The sequence below is a fragment of the Corvus brachyrhynchos genome, unplaced genomic scaffold, assembly GCF_000691975.1.
Source record: "Corvus brachyrhynchos isolate BGI_N302 unplaced genomic scaffold, ASM69197v1 scaffold331, whole genome shotgun sequence".
Classification (NCBI taxonomy): domain Eukaryota; kingdom Metazoa; phylum Chordata; class Aves; order Passeriformes; family Corvidae; genus Corvus; species Corvus brachyrhynchos.
This window is the reverse complement of record NW_008237229.1, coordinates 5,124,478-5,145,733: the sequence shown is the minus strand read 5'-3', so window position 1 is coordinate 5,145,733 and position 21,256 is coordinate 5,124,478. Positions and strand designations below refer to the sequence as shown.

General features: G+C 38.1%; 1 protein-coding gene across 1 annotated transcript in view; it reads right to left on the bottom strand.

Moving 5' to 3' along the window:
* Positions 1–21,256, bottom strand: part of DOK6 (docking protein 6) — a 170,079-nt gene that overhangs the window by 137,579 nt on the left and 11,244 nt on the right. Inside the window, exon 3 of the mRNA XM_017729439.1 lies at positions 5,027–5,141. Coding sequence (XP_017584928.1) covers positions 5,027–5,141 — 115 coding nt within the window. The remainder of the gene's footprint in view (positions 1–5,026; positions 5,142–21,256) is intronic.

Sequence of the window (21,256 nt, the reverse complement as noted above, 5' to 3'; positions counted from 1 at the left end):
AAGCACCTGCGTTGAGATAGGCAGATGCTGACGCAGCTGTAATTTCATGAGAAGTTTGGACAGGGAGAGATGAACCAGATGAGGACTTTTGCTCCAAACGGGAAAGGAGAAAACCTCAGTCCGTAGAGATGAACCAGATGAGGACTTTTGCTCCAAATGGGAAGGAGAAAACCTCAGTTCCTAGAGATGCTCCCAGAGATAGTCCTAACGATGAAGATGAGGAGGACCTTTTTGTTCCCAGGGAGGGAGAAGGGCCTCTGTTCTTAGAGATGAAATGTTCCCAGAGATGGGTGAAGAGAACTTTTGCTTCTGAACAGCTCAACTTTACAATTGTACCCCAAAAACCTTCAAGAGTGGACCCTCGAAAGCAGTTGCAGGAAAAGCTGCAAGTCGGGGGAAGGGACTCACACGCAAGCAGAGAGACTCCTCTTCCTAAATGGACTGAACAAAGTTATTTGGAAGTGGGCAGCTGTCTCGTTGTGATAATGTTTTTATAGCATGAGCAAGAAGAGACTTCTCTTTCTAAATGGACTGAACAAGGTTATTATGGAAGTGGTAAACAGACTGAACATCTTAAGGGTTGTCTTTTTACATTGTCAGTGGGAGAAGGGAGGAAGGTGGGGGGAGGAGAAGAGTTCTGAAGGTGTGGTATAATTTTTTTTTTCCTTCTTTTAGGTCTGTTAATAAACTTCTTTATATTCTTTCAAGTTTGGTGCCTGCTTTGCATTTCTCCTAATTCTTATCTCACAGAAGGTAAACAGTAATGAGTATCTTGGACCAAACCGTTACACTAAGTCGGTGTTTCCGCCTGGTTACAAACCCAACCCGCTACAAAGTTCCTTGTGAGAAGACATAATTCACTGTGGAAATGACCTGGGAAAGAAATTTTATTTTGGACTGTATCCTCCTAGTTCAGAAAACACAAAAGATTTGGAGTTCAAGAGAGTCAGATTTTAGTGAAACAAAACAGTGTATCTCTCTCATCTGAAAGACATGACGCAGTCTATACCGCTTAGATAGACTAAAGGCATGGAGAAAGGCAAGCTGATTGAAACTCCACTATATCCACAGCAAAGATTTGTAGTCTTTCAGAAACAGCAAGTTATCTCTGACACTGTTATAGCTCCATCTTCTCTGTATTCTCAGACCACGTAAGCAATAAGATCCTCTGAACTAATTTTGCTCCAGGTTGAACAGGCCCAGCTCTCAGTCTCTCTTCACATGTCACGTGTTCCTGACTCTTGGCGCCATCCCCTGGATTCACTCCAGCAATATTATCCTGAGTGCACAAAACTGGACATAGTAGTCCAGATGTGGTCCTACAAGTGCTGAATAAAAGGGAAGGATCACTTCCCAGTACCTGCTGTCAAGATCCTGACTAATGCTGTCCAGGGCATGTAATGCACCAGGACCCCAGAGCCTTTTCTGCAGAGCTGCTTCCCAACAGCTGGCACCAAGCCTGCCTTGTGGCTGGGGTTACCACAAACCCGGGAAAGAGCTTTTGTTCTTGCTGAACCTCATGAAGTTTATGTCAGCCTAGTTCTCCAGCCTGTCCAGGTCCCTCTGACAGCAGCCCTGCCTTCCCAGTTAGGGTCACCCCCACCTCGTGTCACCTGCAAACTTGCCAAGAGTACCCTCCACCTCATCATGCAGACTATCAATGAAGGTGTTGAATGGTGTTGGTCCCAGCACTAATCCCTGAGGGATCCACTACCTACTGGCTGCAAGATTGGCTTCACAAGCTTGGCTTTTTAAGTCCAGCCTAATTTCTGTCCATTTCATAGTGCCTTTATTCATCCTATGTCCCACCAGTTTTGGGGACTATGGAGAAAGCCACAGAGGGTGTCAAAGACCATTAAAATCAAGGTATATAAGAACCACTGCCTTTCTTTTGCCAGACACGTCGTCATAGCAAACATGATTTGCATATGGGAAATAGTTTTGCTACTCCCATTCACTTTGCTGTTCTTCATGTGTTTACACATGAGTGGCTCCAACAGTGTTCTCAGGAACTGAGGTGAGGCTGACTGGAGTACAGTTATCTGGATCCTCCTTCTTGTCATTCCTGACAATCAAGTTCCACTGACTTATGTATGAAATCCAAGTGATTTAAGTGATGCCTGACTATGCCTCCCATTACTGAGGATACTGCTTCATGTTCAAGGGCTCAGAAACCTGGAAGGCCTGAGGACAAACCTTGCAAGTGAAACCCACAGTATAAAATGTACCTTAGCCTTTCCCATGACCCTTGTCACTACGTTGACTGCTCCAGTGAGCAATGGACCCACACTTACTTAGCCTTCATTTTTCTCCTGATGTACTTTAAGAAACCTTTTCTATCTTGCACTTCCCTGAGCTGGAGCTTTCCCAACTCCATTCCTGTATAAATAGACAATGCATCTGTATCTCTCCCAAGTAGTTCTGAACCTCATGCTGTGGTTTTTTTTTTTGTTTGTTTGTTTGTTTTTTTTTTTTTTTTTTGTGTTTGAGCTGAATCAGGAGCTCCATGTCCATTCATACTGGTCTTCTGTAAAGCTTGTCTTCTGAGAATGGAGAGGACATTCTTGTGCTCAGAGTATGCTGTCCTTGAAAATTGGATAGCCCTCCTGGGCTCCTTTGCCTTTCAAGGATTCACAGGATCCTGCCAAGCACATCCCTAAACAAACACCTCCCCTCATCACATTATTGATCATGTGTATCAAGAAATTATCTTCAATCTGTTCCAGAAATCTGGATTGCTTGTGTTCAGACTTACGGGCCTTCCATAGTTACTATTGTGGTTAAAGACACCCAAGAATACCAACGTCTGGGACTATGAGGCTTTTTCCTCCTGCCCTAAGACTGCTTCATCTGCTTTTTCTTGTTGATAAGAAGGTCTAGAGCAGACACCTACTACAACATCACCTGTCTTGGTCTGAATGTTGATCTCTGACCACAAGCTCTCCACTTGTTTGCCATTTCACCCACTGTCCACTCAAAACACACCTCTGTATAGAGCCTAAAGGGAGAGCATCTCATACTGACATCCTGTTAGAACCTTAAGGTACAGGAGCCTTGTATATACAACTGGGTTCAAGGTTAACGAGTTGCATCATGCCTGTTACAGAAGAAAGGGATGAGTGGGCCAGACATGCTGAACTTCCTTAAGTTTGCCCCTTCTTTGGTAAAAGAATATTGAAGTTATGATTTTCCATCATTCTTTTCAAATATACCTGAACTATAGTAATTCTACGGAAGGAACAAGATCTTTTCATTAGAGAACAAGGGGAATGCATGCGTAGGCAAATGGAAAAGTTTCCACAGAACAGACTTTAGTGTTGTTGGAATATAATTAAAATATTTTTATTCAATTATTAATCATAATATAGAGTCACTATTAATTCTACACATTAGAAATCAAAATCTTTAATGTGGACTACTTATCTAATGATCTCTTAAACTGGTTGTAGACAGACAGATTTTATATGTGTGTCTTTAAACTTAAATTAATTAACAAACAAAACTGTCAATCCATCTTTCATGATGGATATCACTGTTATATATATATATCACTGGATATATATATCACTGTGATATATATATCACTGGGTATCACATATCACTGTTTGCAATATTTGATCCAAAATCTACATAATTCATGACCTTTCACACTTTTAACTTCCTCCACATTTCTCAGATTTTTTTTCACTGTATTTAATTTATTATTTAGACTGTACATGACGCAATGTTTATGTGATAATATTAATATAGAATCGTAGAATATCCAGAGTTGGAAGGGACCCACGAGGATCATTGAGTCCAACTCCTGGCTCTGTGCAGGACAGTGTCAAGAGTCACATCATGTGCCCAAGAGTATTTTCCAAATGCTTCTTGAACTGTCAGGCTGGTGCTGTGACCACCTTCCTGCAGAGCCTGTTCCAGTGCTCAACCACCCTCAGGGTGAGGAACCTTTTCTTAATTCCAACCTAAACCTCCCCTGACTCAATTTCGGGCCATTCCCTCAGATCCTGTCCCTGGTCACCAAAGAGAAGAGATCAGTGCCTGCCCCTCCTCTTCCTCTCACAAGGAAGTTGTAACTGCAGTGAGGTCTGTCCTCAGTCTCCTCTTCTCCAGACCAAGTAACCTCAGCCACTTCTCATATAGCTTCCCCTCTAGGACCTTCACCATATATACATAATATTATATACATAATTTTTTTTTGAAAAAACCCCATATATATATAGTACTATTATTTTAAAATGCACAGTTTCAAATATGTTGCTAAAAATGCACAAACTTTGTCATTAAAGAATTTTCCCCTATTTTTAAAAACTTTTTTTCTGTTAAAGTGTGCCCTAGGACATAGATGTGTACAACTGTACTTTCAAACCAGAAAAAAGCGCACTTTAATTGTGCAGTGTTCAGCATCTCACAAGTAACTACCTGCCATTATGTACCATAATGCCAAAGTCTTGTTCTCAACTCATTCATTATGCAGTGGAGTCATTCAAACCACAGACTGCTTGACACCCTGCTTTAAAATATCCTGGGCTTTTAGCTGGTATTTGCCTCTTATTTGCAATGGCATGATAATTATTAGTTCAGTAAGTGCCTATAGCAATGCTTGTTAAAAAAAGAATGTTTCACATCTTGACTTAATAACATCTTACAGGTTATTTTTTACTCGGATTTACAAGTTTAGCTGGAAACCTCCAGTCTTTAGGATCTTGACTTAATAACATCTTACAGGTTATTTTTACTAGGATTTAGAAGTTTAGCTGGAAACCTCCAGTCTTTAGATCATCTGCAGTCAAAGAAAAGTAATGGAAAAAAGAGCTCTGTCACATCCCTAACACCTCTCAACAAATATTTAAAAAAACCTGTACCAAACCCCAAAAGACATGAACCCCAAACTCCAGTTTTTTGTTTACCACAAAATTATTTAAGCTAAGAATTTATATCTGGCATTTTGAGTTAATTCATCCAAGCCAGACTTTGATGTGTAACTTGATTTCTTCAAGCTAGAGATGAAGCACCAATTGCTTACCTGACTCACACGCAAATGTCTTTGATGTCTCATCATGAAAGATAATTGCCACTGCATGCTTCTTTGTCTCTCGCGGCAATCTGGTTATGTTTTTGATATTGTGCAGCTCAGTTACCTTAAAATGAAGAAAAATATTTTAGACCAGTGTATAAATACTACAAATAAAAATATTAACCTTAACTGCTCAATTTTTACTCTAAACTGTTTTTCCCCTGTCCCAGTTTCAGCCAGGACAGGGTTAAATTTTCACAGTAAGCAGGAGAAGTGTGTGGAGAAGGCCCAGATTTTATTCCATACCACCTCACTCATTGCCAGGGGTGGGAGTAAGGAACTCTCTCTCCTTCCAGTGGGGAGAAAGCATGGTGCGGAAGAGCCAGGTATTGTTGCAGGCTTTTCCATGTAAATTGTTTCTTAGTCTTATACCTTGTGCTATTTATATTGTTGTTATTACTGTTCATTTTCTTGCCTCATTGTTTCTAGTAAATCGTTCTTATCTCAACCCGTGATTTTCAGCTTTTGTGCCTCCAGTTCTCAACTCCATCTCAACAGAGTGGGAAGGGGAGGAGAAGGGGGGAGCGAATGAACAGCAGTGTGGTTTTGAGTCTTGGTGGGAGAACTAAACTGGGGAGTACCATTCCTAAACCACGACACCCCCTAAGGTTATTTATATTTATAAGCTTTGCAACTGATAAAACCACATAAATAGGTAGAGTCTTAAGTTGCAAAACTTAACTCTAATAACTTTATTTCTCGAATAAATAAATTTCTGCAAAACTCTACTTCTCTAATAAAGTCATACTTGGAAACGGTTCACAATGACATCAAGTCAGCCTTGGGATTTTCTATAATCTATTTTTCAATTTCTATATTCATACAACTTGGACCAGTTTCAGAAGCTGCATCAAATAGAAAACCTAATGTTAAAACAACAGTGCTTCATTAGTTACGGGACGTAACTCAACTAATATGTCAAATAGTATCACTACATTTGTAAGGATAGATCCTCATATGTCTTTAAAATGTATCTGTCATCCTTGAACTCAAACTTTTGTTTTCTAAATATTTGAAAAGCTTATCAACAATAAAACACTCTTGCAGCAAATTTACAACATAAAAAATTCAATCTATTTTCCTTTTCTTTTGATGAAAGTAGATAACTACAATTAACACAAATGGAAGAAAAATATGTTATTCCAACCAGAGCTGGTGGCACAGTCTATCTTAAACTGATTAGCACTTTATATTATAAAATCTTCTTCTCAGTTTCTTGGAACTCTGGGAAAACCTTATCTGTTTAGAGGTAGTTTTTTTCAGGCAGGACATTTGCCTCAGGCAGAATTAATTTCTAAAAAAATGTCATCCATATGAGTCAGGACATCTATGTCTACAGAAAAAATGGACTGAATGTAGGTGGGGGTTTTTTATTTGTTTTGCTTTGTAATTGTTATGCTCCCAGTGTACAGTTCCAGCACTCCTTTTCACATGCTGAAAACAATGTTTTTAAAGCAGAAGAGATTTTATATGGTAGAGTAAAAAAATGGAACACGCTGGGGCAAAGACATTTCAATAAAATACTGATAGCAGATGAGCAGTGAGAGGCATCAAACCAGCAAAAGAAACTGAGACAAAGCGTGAAGTGGAATGTGTATGTGCTGACAAACTTGAGACCAGAACTGAAGACTGCTATAGGGTCTGTCTTGACAGCCTTCAGCAAAACTCACTCCAGTTTGTCAATACCTCTGTTGTAACAGGTGGGCCAAAACTGGATGTGATACTATAAATATGGTCTAATGTGTGCTCAACTGAGGAGAATAATCATTCCCTGTATTGACTGGCCATGTCCTCCAGGTCCCTGATAACAATATTAGGAGAGGTCCCAGTACAGACCACAGCAGTTCTACACTTGCTACTGACCTCCAAGTAGATTGAAACCCCTTTAACCACGACTTTCTGAGTCTGACTAGCTGACCAGCTTTACATCATCTAGACATCCACCCACATAAATGATAATGTCCCAGCTTGGATCTGAGAATATCCTGGGAGAAAATGTGGAAGGCCTTGCTAAAACTCTTCTCATCACATATCATAGATGGCGATCATATTGGTCAGGCATGATTTACCCTTGGTAAAACCATGCTGCCTTTCCCAAATACAACCTTTTCTTTCACGTCTAGAAATATATTTTAAGATGATTCACTCACTGTTCTTCCCATAGGCTGAAGTAAGACTGCCAGAAATTCTCCAGGTTGACCTTTGGTTAACTGCCAGAATTCTCTGTATTCTCCCGGTTAACCTTTTGGCCTTTTTTTGGACACAGGTGCAACATTTGACTCACCATTTGGTTCCTAATCCCTTATAATTTTAACTTTTGTCATGCATTTTCAGGGCTTTGCAAGAATTCATATATTTCACTATTTTTTGGCTTGGGGGAAAGAGAAGGGCTGAATACCACAGATATCACTGTCCCAATAAAGAAGTTACCAAAATATCTGGATTTTCCTGGATCTATGCATGGTAAATGATCTAATGTGTGAGAGGGCTCTTATGACTCACCCAAAGCACTAATCTCGAGGAAATCCCCCAAAAGGGGAAAGAAAGCAGATGAGTAAGGTAGGCAGACAAGAGAACAGACTCTAGAATGCAAAACCTGAGGGAACAATACCAAATCCATAAGCCATTCCTGAATTTTGAAGACACGGAAGGCCCCAAAGTCAGAGATGGAGAACATACAGATCTACTAGTCTTTCTAAATAAGAAGATATAAGAGTAAAATATTTAAGAGGATTTGGGACACCAAAAAGTTCAGGTTATTATTAAAGAGAATTAAAAATATAGCTGGCAATGCAATAGGAAAGGGAAAACACTAATAGGAAGGAAAAGCTCCAGTGATTCTAACACAAGCAATTGATACAGAAAGTGACATTTTCACATGTGTGTGCATGTGTGACAGTGCACACAATACAGAAAAAAGTGCCTTAAATCTTGTTGTATTTAAAAGGGAAAATTCCTCTTTCTGGAATAGCAGAAAAGGAAATAGAATTGCTTTGAATGGTGACAAAAAGGCATATTAAGCCTTGTTCTAGTCTCTGTCATACAGTAGAGATCTATTCTTTTTTGTTAATATTTGAGTGTTAGAGATTACTGAAAGATCCTGCAATGCTTAAGATAATAATGGTAATAGAGCCAAAAAATCTTACATTCCTGGCACTAAAGCTACAAAATGTTCACAGTAATTTTTGTTTGAAACATAAATACAGACATACCTGAGTACACACACCTGGCCATCTGTAAAGATGATTTTTGATTTGTACCAACCTTATTGATTGGTACATTAATCCTGCCTTGTTTAATATAGTCACATATGCAACATCCATCACCCACTTAGGAATATTGTCAGCACAAAATGCACATACAACAGAATTTTATTTTATTTGCTGGTGGGAATTTAATGTCCGAAAAAGACAATGAAAACACCACCAAATTCTTATATGCTGCTTTTTGGTACCCATATGAGAGATTAAGTTGAACAACATGCAAGGTAAGTGCAGAAAAACAGTCTCGATGCACGAAGAAAGGGGCATTGTTTTAAACACATTTCGATTTTTCTTTGTCTCTGGAATCATACCACCTCCCTAGACAGCACAAAACTTCTTATAACTCCAATGTGATGGACAAAGTGACATGACTAGCCTCTTCCAAACTCCTTTTACTTTATTTAAGACAAAGTTTTTTGAGCCATTCATAGTCTGACACAGGAATCATATCCCACTTGTGTATGCCTTTCCACAAAAAATGGACCTATTTGAAGCCACTATGAGATATTGTGAGACACTTATTTCCTTGTCAAAAGCTTTAGTGGTATAACTTGGGTGGCCAAAATATTTCTGCCAGTCAATTTTTTTTTTTTTAAATAATACCTTTCTCATTGGAATGCTTTGTTTTACAAGAACTGAGGGAAATAGTAATTTTAGTTATAACATCTTGAGGACATAGGAAATGTAGACAGATTTTAGGAAATATAATTTTACTGGGCAAGGCAACAGAAAAAGAAATGAGAACAATTCAGGAACACAAGTTGACACTAACAACTAGAGGGGCCATAATATCAAATAAGCCCCACATTAATTCTATTGGTTATGTAATTTTCAACATTAAATAGAGATGAATATTTGCTTCCTTGTTCATCTTTTCATATTGTACAGTCTGCTTCCCTCCACGATCAGAGCAGAAAGACTTTGAAAGTCTATCCTCCCATTGATAGAGAATTAAGTTAATGAAATTCTGAATTCTGGGTTTAATGCCAATGAAGCATGAGTCATTTCTCTACTTGCTGAACATGTACAATTAAAAAATAAACACCTGAGAGCTTATATTATCTTGTATGAAGGAAAAAAAGAACTTTGCCTTGGCAACCAGATTGCTTTATCTCAGGGATTTTTAAAACTGTGGCTTAAATTTTATCTATTATTTTTGAAAAAACATATAACTAAATAAACCTTTTTAAAAGTATGAAAGCTACTGAAAAGACAAAAGGAAAACTTATAAAAATCTTAACTACTTTGAAATAATTTAAAACATCACTTTGCAGGCTTTAGGAAGGTTTTAAAAGACTAATAGAGTTGAAAAAAAAAAGAAAAAAGTTCCCCTTTTTTATGAGTAGTACAGTAGGTAAATCTACTTTTTAAAGCAAGGAACATTATACCAAAATTTTCTCCCTGTGGTATTATAATGGACTTGTTGACAAAATTCAGTCTAATACATTGAAAATATTCCTGTTCTTCACAACAACAAAATAGCATTTGAAACTATCTAGACCATTGACAGCATTGTATCAGTCAGAGAAACATAAGAATGGGAAAAATTGCTGTGCCATTACATATGTAAGAGTCTTACCTAGACTTTCCACCAAAAAAAAAAAAAAAGCATTTTCCTATTGTGGGATTATACTTTGCCTAAAACTTTCTTAATCTGAAAATAATACAAACCAACGAAAACCTAGAAAGTCAGTTTTCCTATTTCCTCCATTTGTAACTCTCTAGAACAATATTAACTTCAACAATGAATACAATCCCTAATACTGCCTGCTCATTGAGAGATCTTGCAAACAGATTTCTTGCTGACTGTTATCCTTTGATTTCTTCCAGGAGATGAAATAAATCCTTTTTTATTAAGCTATGGTTATGTAGTTTACGATTTTCCACTACTATTAGCACGTTAACTTAGACTTTCTTTTCTCTACTAGACATTGGCACTATCATTTAGTGCTGTTCTCCATATGTTGCTCAGTGTGGTATGTGATAGGGACTCTTAGCACCTGGACCATTTCTCAGTTCTCCTACTCCTCATCAATAATTCCTGCTTCATGTGTCCATCACTCAGCAGCCCACACATACATTTCCTGGTTTGTTGTTTTTTTTTTTTTTTCTATTCGGTTTCTTGACCTTTTTTTTTAATCAGTCTTTAAAACCACTTTTACTTTTTCTCTAGAAAGACAAATTAACACCGGTTGATGAAAAGATGTGGAAGGGTTACTAAAGTCACATGTTACCAAACTTTGCCAAGGTTTCTTTTTTTTTTAGATTTTTTTTCGTATTAAACAGGCTTTTCTCTTTCTTGGTGGAGGGAGGGTGGGGCTTGACATAGCTATATCAGAGACATCCAAGTCCTCTGCTTCTCATTGATATTTGATAAAAGGACAGAGGCTTGAAGGGCTGCTAGGTAGGATAACTTCTAGGACTGGTAAAGGCAGCATCTCACACCTGCAAAATTATACTAGGCTTGGCTTGCATCAGGCTCTCAAGGCTACACATCAGTTTTGGTTACTGTAACTTGGTTCCTCTCACAGTCAGGAATTTGGATCACCCCAAAGATTCCTTGTAAGCACAGATGAAAAGAAATGCACTTCATCTGGAAATAAATTTTTTTGGATGTTTGGATTGTTCACCAGAATGTAAAACTTCTTTACAGATATACATCAAGCACTGAACAAGAATGCAGAAGATCCTACAATAAGTTTTCTGACACTATTGCTCATATACCTTGATCACTCATGAATCATCTAAATATTGCTTCAAGTAATGCAATGCACTTCCTCTCATCATCATTGTTTTTCTTTATCTTGGTCTGGGAATAAGCCCAAAGTTTTAACTTGTTTTGTGTTGGTGTAACATCTCATCTGGAAGAAAACCACATTCAGAGCTTCCACTTGCATCCTTTAGTAAATGCTATATAGGAATAATATAGTCCTTAATTATCAACATCTGGCAAATACTGTCTAGCCACATCTGGGTGGATCAAGCATCCAAAAAATTAATTAGTGAAATATAGAGCAGTATATCAACCTTAAAAACAAGAGAAGAAACTGAGAAAGACTCCCCTGAAGGAACTAACAGTTAACAAATCTCATGCTATAAGGTCAAAAAGGCAAGAGGATGAGAGGAAGTACTTAGCTTATGCCCTCACTTGGGAAAAAAAAAAATTAAAAAGATCTTAATTTCCTTGAAGATTTTCCCTGATGTCTTATGATAATAATTTGTAACCTGAGAGGTTCACAGAAACTTGAAGTCACCTTTCTGCATGATTATCCTAAATTTGACACTAATACCAAATTCCTTCATTTCCCTACTTCCTGCCAGAATGCCCAAGCATTGTCAGATGTCAGGGTTCTGAGTTAGAAGACACACTAAAGGATTGGTCTGTATTAGTTTTAGTGCATTTCTGTGCCAAAAGACTTGGAAACCATCCGAAAAATATCCTGATAGATTTCAGAAGTCTAACTCCACTTGCCTCTAGTTACACCAACTGTAATTTAATTTCAGTAAAGTCATGCTGCAGATTTCTAGTAAATAATTCAAGTGCAGGAAAACTACTAATATAAGAAAGTCTTCAGTGGCAGACAGCCATAGCCTAAATCCAAGCAGGACACACAGGTATAGGCAGATGATCAAGGAAATTATTTAGGATTGTTATATGGAAAATAAAATCTCTGAACAGCACACCCAGGCTTTGAAGTGGACAGTTACTTCTGTCTAGCCAGAAGAGATCAGATAACAGATTTTCAGTAAGAAATTTCTGGTCTCTCTAAAAACACTTTAGTCCTTCCCTGTCTATCAACCTAAAGTCTTCTTTTTGAAAGAGCATTTGTTACCTAGGTAAGCAACAGGAAATAATTACAAGATCACAGTTTCACTATAGTAGCAAAATATGTTATATTATAAAACAGTAACTGTCAATCTTAAAACACCTATCCTATAAAATGTTTGGGTGTTTCATTATCCTTTCAGTATCTTAATTATATTCTTAGATATGAAAAGCTATTAAATTCGAAAATACACTTAATTTAAACAAAGGCTCATATTAACTGGGATGCATTGCTTCTTAACAGTAAATGTAATTTTCCTCTTTTCTGATTACTTTCTTTGGAACTACATTTATTTCTCTCAAAGAGAAAGGATTTTAGGAACAATTCAATATACTTTCTTTTTAATCTACCACACTTCGTTATTGACCTACACTGGACATTCATTTGTTTGCTTCTTGTACTAAAAATCTGTTCTAGTCATGCAGCTGAAGAGCTAGGATTTCCTTTTGTATGACATGGACATGTAAAGACTGTACATATACAACACATTGTGGGGTCTGGTGCTCAAATTGTACATTTAAATAGATGAGATAACTCTTCCACAATTACAGGAATATTACTTCCAAATCACGTATTATGTTTGCATCCCTATGAAAATTACAATTCCACAGTAAATAAGAAAGGAGGTCCAAAAGAGAAGAAAACCACAAAAATAATGAATAAAATCTAAAGTGCCCCATTCTGGGTTATATCCTATTTGAATTCTTCCAGACATGTGCCTCCCATATGAAACTGGGAAGGAAATGATTCCGCAATTCCATCTACTGAATGTTATTTCCACTGTGCAGTCCTGGAAATTGCCTGGGCAGAGGAAAAGGTCTGAATTTACATAAATGGGTTTCTGTTTTGCATTGCACACTACCTTCCTGTCATTTAAGTTCTAACTAGAAAAAATAGAAGCAGAAGAGAGAGCTGTGAAATGTAATCATTTATCCTCTTATTTCTTAATAATGGCCCACATACTACCATCTGTTGTGCAATACTATGCAAGCAGTAATGTGACAGAGCAAAAGCCAACACTGGGGCAAGGAGCAGGGACTCCAGTGAGTGACGCCCACACAGTAAAGAACCACGTCAAAGCAGAAACAGCATGGCAACAATAAGAGAGTGATATAAAAAGCAAGGGCCATGTTAACTATCACAGCAAGAAAAGGGCAAAGGAGGCATCAGTATGCTGCTTCCAGTCTGCAAAAGGAGAACAGGAGATGCTGGCTCATTACAGATCAAAGGACCACAGAACGGATCTCAAAGCATCTAAACACCTGCCTCCAGCTCAGCTTTCAGTCATACTATCTGCAGCTAGCAGTGGCTCCTTCGATGTTGCTAAATCCAATTGCCACAGAGTAGAAGTTTTGTTACAGCTTTGGATGGAGCTGGATGTGATTTGGGCTCTTAAGAAAAGGCAGTGTGCTGCCTGAAAAGCATAAAGACCTTTGGGACTGGTGAAATGTCTGCATCAACAGAAGTACAGATCATACATCAAAGGAAGTGCCTTATTTTTTTACCTCAGCATCCATTAGATCATATCTATAACACTCTGCCCAGTTTTGGGAATCCAATGAAATTGATACAACAAAGTGAGCTCAGCAGAGTGTCCCCAGGACAGCTAGAGCTGGACCACTTGCCCAGTGGGGTGGAGAGGTTGAGGGCAGTAGCTGCTGCATCCTGCAGCAAGGGATGGCTTTGGGGGCATCTAACTGCATCCCCCAGGGCTGGCAGGGCGGTTATCAAGGAAACAGAGCCAGGCTCTTTGCAGCTGTGCCTGGAGGGAGGAAGATGGACAATGGGCATAAACTGAGGCACGAGATGTTCAGGCTGCATATGGAAAGCAATGTTTTCACCATGAAGACAGTCCAGCAGTGGGACAGGCAGCTCAGGGAGGCTCTGCAATCTCCATCCCTGGAGACTCAACTGGACATTGCCCCAGCAGGAGCTGGACAAGAGAACTCTTCAGGTCCATTCAAATAAGAAATAACTTAAGTCTAAAAAATGGATGCTAACAGACCTGCAAGGATATTTGGACCTTTGTGAGTTTGCGCAAGCCCTCAGGGGATTAGGCCATTCAGAGTATTTAAGATGGAACACATTTCTGTAACATCAGCATATACTGCACAAAACCAGCAATCAACAATAGGATGAGGGGATGCAAGAGACTGGAAAACAACACTTAAGCTAAAAATGTACTAAGAGGCAGAAAAAAAAAAAGAAAAAAAACCTGTTTCATGAAAGAATAGCAATTCTTAAACCACAAGATTACAAGAGGAACATAACAAGGGAGAAGAGAAATCCCAAGATCAGAGAAGTGAAAGAATGGATCATAAAAGAGTGAAAACAATTCAGAAAGAGAACAGAAGAGTTTTCCCCATCTCTGCACATGGATTTACCCTTGGAATATGAGTTGTTATGGTAACAACACTGCAGGATTTTTGCCAAGGAGGGGAACATCAACCTCCACATTATGCCTCTAGGGCAGGTCTCTGGCTGCTATTTCAGAGGAGTAAGAAACTTCTACCAAGTAAATGTTCATTCCTCTAAATACTAAATGGAAACCACACCTATAACAGCAGTAAGAATCTTGTCTGTTGACTGAAAAAGTACATAATAAAAATAAAAAACCAAAAAGGGGCAGAATTAATGAATACATTAAAAATAAATCAGGCTAAGTATAACATAGTAATGTCAGGGCAAAAAAGAAAACTTTGATGAGAAGAAATATGTGTAGATCTGATAGTAGAAGGATGACTAATAATTCCTTCTTATCCTCCAGATAAAATTGAGATTAAAAAAAATGAGTAAGTGTGAATTTTTCAGCATTTTTGGAAAATGTAGATGACATTATGCAAATTTAGACTGAATACAAAATAAAATAACAATTTTAATTTCTCACAATTTAAATAAATGCAAGAGAAAGAGAAATTATTACTATTTACAACTCTCTCCATTCTTTAAGTCTTTACTATTTCTAAGTATTAGTATATCTGACTTTCATATGAGCTACAACATGGGCACCCAGTTTCATGCTGTACTATAACTGATCACTTACCACATAAGCAGTTACAAACTCTTTATTTTGTCTCAATGAAATCTAAAAAAATTAAGGATGGAAAACAGTCTTCCTCGACTAGCTGTTGTTATGCCACTTTAAATGCGAAATTGGTTGACAGTGCTGGTAAATCAAACCTAGCAGGGCAGAGTAAGCATATTAAAGTCATATCAGCTGCCTTTACTAGGCAAAGATGTAAGGATTTTTCCAAGCTAAGTTACTTTCTCTCAAGCCGTGCTGCTGTAATACTGTCAGGACTGAGCTGCTGCCTAACCCATAAAATCAACCAGCCTACTGGGATTATTCTGGTTCTGGTTGGTAGCCTGGTGATTGAAAGCGATAGTTAAAATCTGATCAGTTCATGCGCATGTGGACCTATTCCTTTAACAAACATTTTAATTAGGATTTTTAAATACTTATTGAAAGAAATGCATTCACACTTCACAGGGTATTTCTACAGACAGTCATTTGCAGAACAAAAATCCCAGTTCTCCTCAACCCCATTTCCTTGCTATCGTAAAGTTCCTTTGAAATATGTTTTCCAATCTAACCTTTCATTTTGAAGAGCAATCTGAATACCAGGCTACTGTGTATGCATTAAAATCAAAGGCGAAAAATACAGCCTCCTGTAAAAGTGAGTGTTAACAAAATTTAAACTAATGCCTTAATACTAAAACAACATAAATTTTCTAATTTGTAACCCAGGTGCACACTTGAAAAATAACACCATGCTAGAGAGACGTCAGAGGGGGAAGATGATTCACAACTCAAATAAAATGGGTTTCACAATTATCCTTTCAAATTTCAGCTGCAATAAAAAAAAAAAGCTTTCAATATCAAACTTCTTGCTAGAGTTACTAGGCATGCAAACAATATTAATGAAATATTTCACTATGAACATTAGGTCATTAGACGAGGGTTAATATCCTTGTGAGGTGACTAAAATATGCTGGATAGTTAAAAACCATTTCCAGTTTTCAGAGTTTTCACTTTTAACATTCCCAAAGTACAGGATTATGTCCAGATCTGTTCTATTTTTGACCCAAAGGTATCGGCTAATTAAAAGGAATATGTTACTGGTTTTTGAGTAGAAAGAAAAGGAAGAACATACTTTTCCAAAACTTCCTTTAAATTTTTCTCTCGGTTTACTTAAATCGGCTGACTTGCAACAGTTTCCATAATTATCTTGTTAGATCAGCTCAATTAAAAATAAGTGTTTATTAACACAGACTAAATTCGAAAACAAATCACTTACACGCAGTAAGTGATGTGTACATATAATTCTTCCTGCTAAACTGCAAGTTAAAACCCTAACCACGAAATCTCTCCCTGCATTGAAAAACTGGGTCAGGAGTGTTAGAGGATTCAAGTAACCGTAGGCTTTCAATGCACATAAATTATTAGGTCTGTATCCATGCTGTACATGACGCCAGTGGCTGAGCCCCAGGTGTAATTCCCCTTCCTATCCCTTTCAATCTGTGAAAGCCTTTAACTTCAGCTGTAGCCCCCTTCAGCCAGATCTTGAGACCATGGGGGAGATTGGGGTCAGAATCAGGTGACAAAGGCTGGCTTACCTCTAACATAACACTCACAGGGGGAAAAAAACCACAGCTGATAACAAACTCATGATGCCGATGTTAAGTACCTTTCAGACGCTGAGTATCTACTGAACTATCAAGAGGTATATTCAGAAAAAAAAAAAATTGCATTAGCCAGGAAAAGAGATGAGACATCTTTGTCTTTGCATTCCCTATTCTTGGCTTTCTCACCTTATGCCAAAGGGGAGGAATAAACACACACAAGTGCAGGACTCAGCTGGGGGGCTCAGACACACTGCTGGCCATGGACAACAGCAAGTGGTGCAAGCCCACGTGTGTGCGTCTACAAGCACAGCCACAGACATATCCACTAGACTACAGTGTTTGGTTGTCTTGCTCTTAGAAAACATTAAAACAAAAAATACATTCCCACCACAAAAGTAGTATTATTTGGAAAACTTTTCTCCCCATTGATTTTTAAAGGCTGTAAATATGCCTCAGTGTCTTTAAAAATAACTCCCATGCCAATCCAACAATTTTAAAATGGTCATTTTGGTGCTGTTCTTAAATATAAACATATATTATAGGCATTTCAGATATTCTGAAGAAGTATTAATAGTGGCAGATTACCTATGAGATCCCTGGATGCTCATCAGAAAAATGCATCAACTAGATGAAAGCTACCAGCTATAGAGGGAAGATAAATTAGTTTAGTTTAATCTAAATTCAGCCCATGCCTGTACATGTGTGTGTACACACACACTCAAAGTGGCCTAGACTTCTTCGGGAGAAAAAGGTGAAAGAGAGAAAAATGCAATAGAGAGAGCCTGAGGTAAAAGAAAAAAAAGAAAATTGCGAGAGTGCAGCAATTTGCAAGAGAAGAAAAGGAATGATTCTAAACAGAAATGTAACCCTTCTTTTAGGATTAATTTAAAATAGTTTTAATTTTTTACAAAATTTTTGAAATGTTTTCATTTTATTTGTTTCTAAAATTAGCTGAAATTTGTTAGCTGATAATTTGAAAATTCTTTTAGCTTAATTGTCATTGGGGATAAATTAATTTTGAGTATCTATTATGACAATTACATACAGCTACATTTTCAACTCTAATGCATTTTTAATAACCTTCATCAGCCAGTGATTTGAATTTCAAATCTCCTTCTATGAAGAAGTAAAAATTAGATAGTTTTGTGCTAATCTTCATAATAAATTGCTCTTTATTTACGTCGCAAAGCCTCCCTAACTCCAAGTAAATCAAAACCTTAAATGAAACTTAGTACTCATAAGACTTATTATATTTCATCTCCCTTTATTAAGAGAAAGCAAATTACAGAGGCAAACCTGTTGGCCCTCCCTCATACACCATAACCTGCTGTTTGTACCTGTCCGCCTCCTTTTATAGCTACTGCACAAGGGTCCACGCCTCTTCCCATTTCCACAGCAATATGGTAACCATTCCCCAGCAACACAGACACATAATTCAGACTAGCTTCAAGGGAAAATGTTGTCATTAGGAAAAAAAAAGTAAAATCCTCACATAACATTTTTTTACTAGTGTTATAAACTGCAGTCTAAAAAAATCTAGTCTTCAACTTTCATCATGACCTTTTATTATTTATGTAGTATACCTACTTTTGACACTTGAATAGTGAAAATACATGCACAAAATATTGGAAAAAATACAAATGCAGAGTTGAGTGCTGAAGGCTAGAAAAGGAAGACCTCAATATTACTTTGATTACTAGTTCTGTAAGACTAGTTTACCATTTTCCTGTTGTTTATGGCAGTGGGCCCCACCTGGTCTGATTTATGGCCTTCCTACCCTTTATCTTATGACATATAAATACCTTTATGTTTATTGGCACCTATTCTATACATACTATGATACACATTATCATAAATATATGATTGCATTTGATTTTCCATAACTATTTTTCACCACAGCCAGAATAAATGGTGAATACCATTCTGCTAAGTAGAGGCTTTATAAATTTGTTTGACTGTCATAAATTCATAATGTTTTTCTGACTTAATGGTACAGCCTGACTTCTCTCAGGGTTCTGTACTGGTCATCATACAAGTATATTTCACACAGATGGTTTTACTTTAAAACAAACAAAAATTAAACAAAACAAACAAAATTAACAAAAATGTTAATTTTCTTTTACACCTTCCTTGCTTCTGAGATGTGTGGATTATATTGGCAGGGAAGAAACAAGGAATTGCATGGTGAAAACAAATGAAAGTCAAAAACACGTCCTTTAAACTTTTGATTTGAGTTTAAGATATCCAGATTCCACTTTTCACTTGCATTAAAAAGGAGAGTTTGGTTAGTGCAACTCTCTTTTATATGCTAGTTCAATCCTTTCCTCTTGATTTCCCCCAAAGGACCAATGAGGATGTGCTTCAGAGACCTTAATTCCAGTCTCTCCCCTCCTAAGTGCCTATCTCCCAGCTCCACTGGGGTCCCTGCTACTGAAACCCTCTCTTCCAAGCACAGGATCTTCTTATTTTGGCACTGGCCTCTCCAGGGCCATGTCTGAGAAGTGAACACCTCCCAGCTGCCGGAACAAATGAGGTAGTGTTATTGGAGAACAATTTACTTGGCTGTAAAAACCTGAACAATCCCTCCTTGCTTTCTGTTAATGTGCACCTGTCCTGCTGCACAGACTTTCTTTACCAGGTATACTTGAGCTGAAGAGACAGACCATGTCTATGCTCTTTGCTTCCTTGTTCATTCACCTCCCTCTCATTTTTGGGATTGTTATCTCTGCACCAGTCTCCCTGGCTTTGTGCAGTCAATTAAAATAGATTTATTACTTTTAGTAATATATATTTTCTTCAAAATCTTCCTATCCTATTCTTCGCTTCAGCATTTCTCATATAATTATTTGAGCAGCCAGCCTTCCATCAGCCTTGGTGTTTCTTGCAGATATCCAAAGGATAAGGTGCCTCTCACAGAGTGCCAGAACACTTACTCCTTTATTTTTCTCCCATGCTCTAAGATTTGGTCTATTTCTTCTCTTAATTCAACAATTTTCCTTTCCATGTGACCAAGTGCCAGAGGATATGCATACAGAGAATCGCTCCACAATCTCACCTCAAACACCTGTCTCTGTTCTAGTCTATAAAAATGACAAGTAGTTCCTACAGTGAATACCAGTCTTTAGCGTTGAAAGAACTGGGGGAAACATATTTCATTACTCAAGAGAGAAAACAATCTGAATTTCCATCACATTCAAAGCCTTACAGATGACATGAAACATTTTAGCTGTCAAAGTCAGAAGTTTTTCTAAAAAATATGCACAAAATACAGTTTTGCAAGGCTTTAAACTTTGCCAAAACATGGCTAGATTTTATGGCAAAAGCAGAATATACATAACTGACACAGAGACCACAATATGCTCTACTGTAAAGCAATAACACTAGAGCAGTTCAAAGAAAATTCTCCTGAGACAGTTTTAAGAGACACTAGGAAGATTAAGTATACTTTTTCCATCACCGAAATATACTCAGGAGAGGGCAAGACCAGTTTGACACAATACATGCAGGACAGGGATGTATCAAGAGCTAGTAGCAACTTCAGTGACACGTACTTCATAGTTCACAGAAAAGCTGTGTTAGATGGAACCCCTGGAGATCATCTGGTCCACCTTGAAAGCAGTGACTTCAGTCAGGTTACACAGGGCCTTGCTGAGCTAGGTCTTCAAGATTTCCAGTGAGGAAATACTGACCTCTCTGCTGAGCCTGCTCTCATGTTTAGTCGTTCTAAACATCAGTTGGCTATTCTTTTTTTATTCCTTATATCAAGCTAATTTCTCCTGAAGTAACCTCTGCTCATTGCCTCTTGTCCTTCCCCTGAGCATCCTCGAGAACACCTCAGTCACCTTATCAAAATTGGGAGGCTGCAATGTTGCCCCCAGGCCTTCTTTCCTCACTAGTGCAAATCTAGCTCCTTCAGTCTTGCCCCAGGTTCTCCAACCTCCAAGTTCCTCACTGACACTCTCTGGGGATTTTCCCATCTTGAATAGAGCAGTGAGGGGACCACAGTGAGCAGAATTAGGCACAATATTACAGGTCTGGCTCAGTACAGTGAAGCCTTCCAGGCTGAGAGTCCTCATGCTGCTGCCCATACTCCTCCTGAGGCTTTCCAGGACATGGTTTGCCTTCATTGCTGCTGCACAGCTGGCTCAGCTCAGCTCACTGCCCAATGAGATCCTCGGGGCCTTTCCAGGAGAGCTGCACTCCACACATTCAGACCCAGCCTCTTTTATTGCTTTGGTTATCAGGCCGTGGGTGCAGGACTTCTTGTTTAGCTTTCTAGAGGTCATGAAGCCTCCAGTCCTGGAGATATTCAAAACACAACTGGACATGGTCATGAGCAATGTGATCTGACTGATGCTGCTTTGAGCAGGGGATTGAACTAGATGGCTCCAGAGGTCCCGAATTGTTCTAGGGTTCAATGACATTTTGGAAGTTTTACATTATCTTTCTTTTCTCCTCCTGCT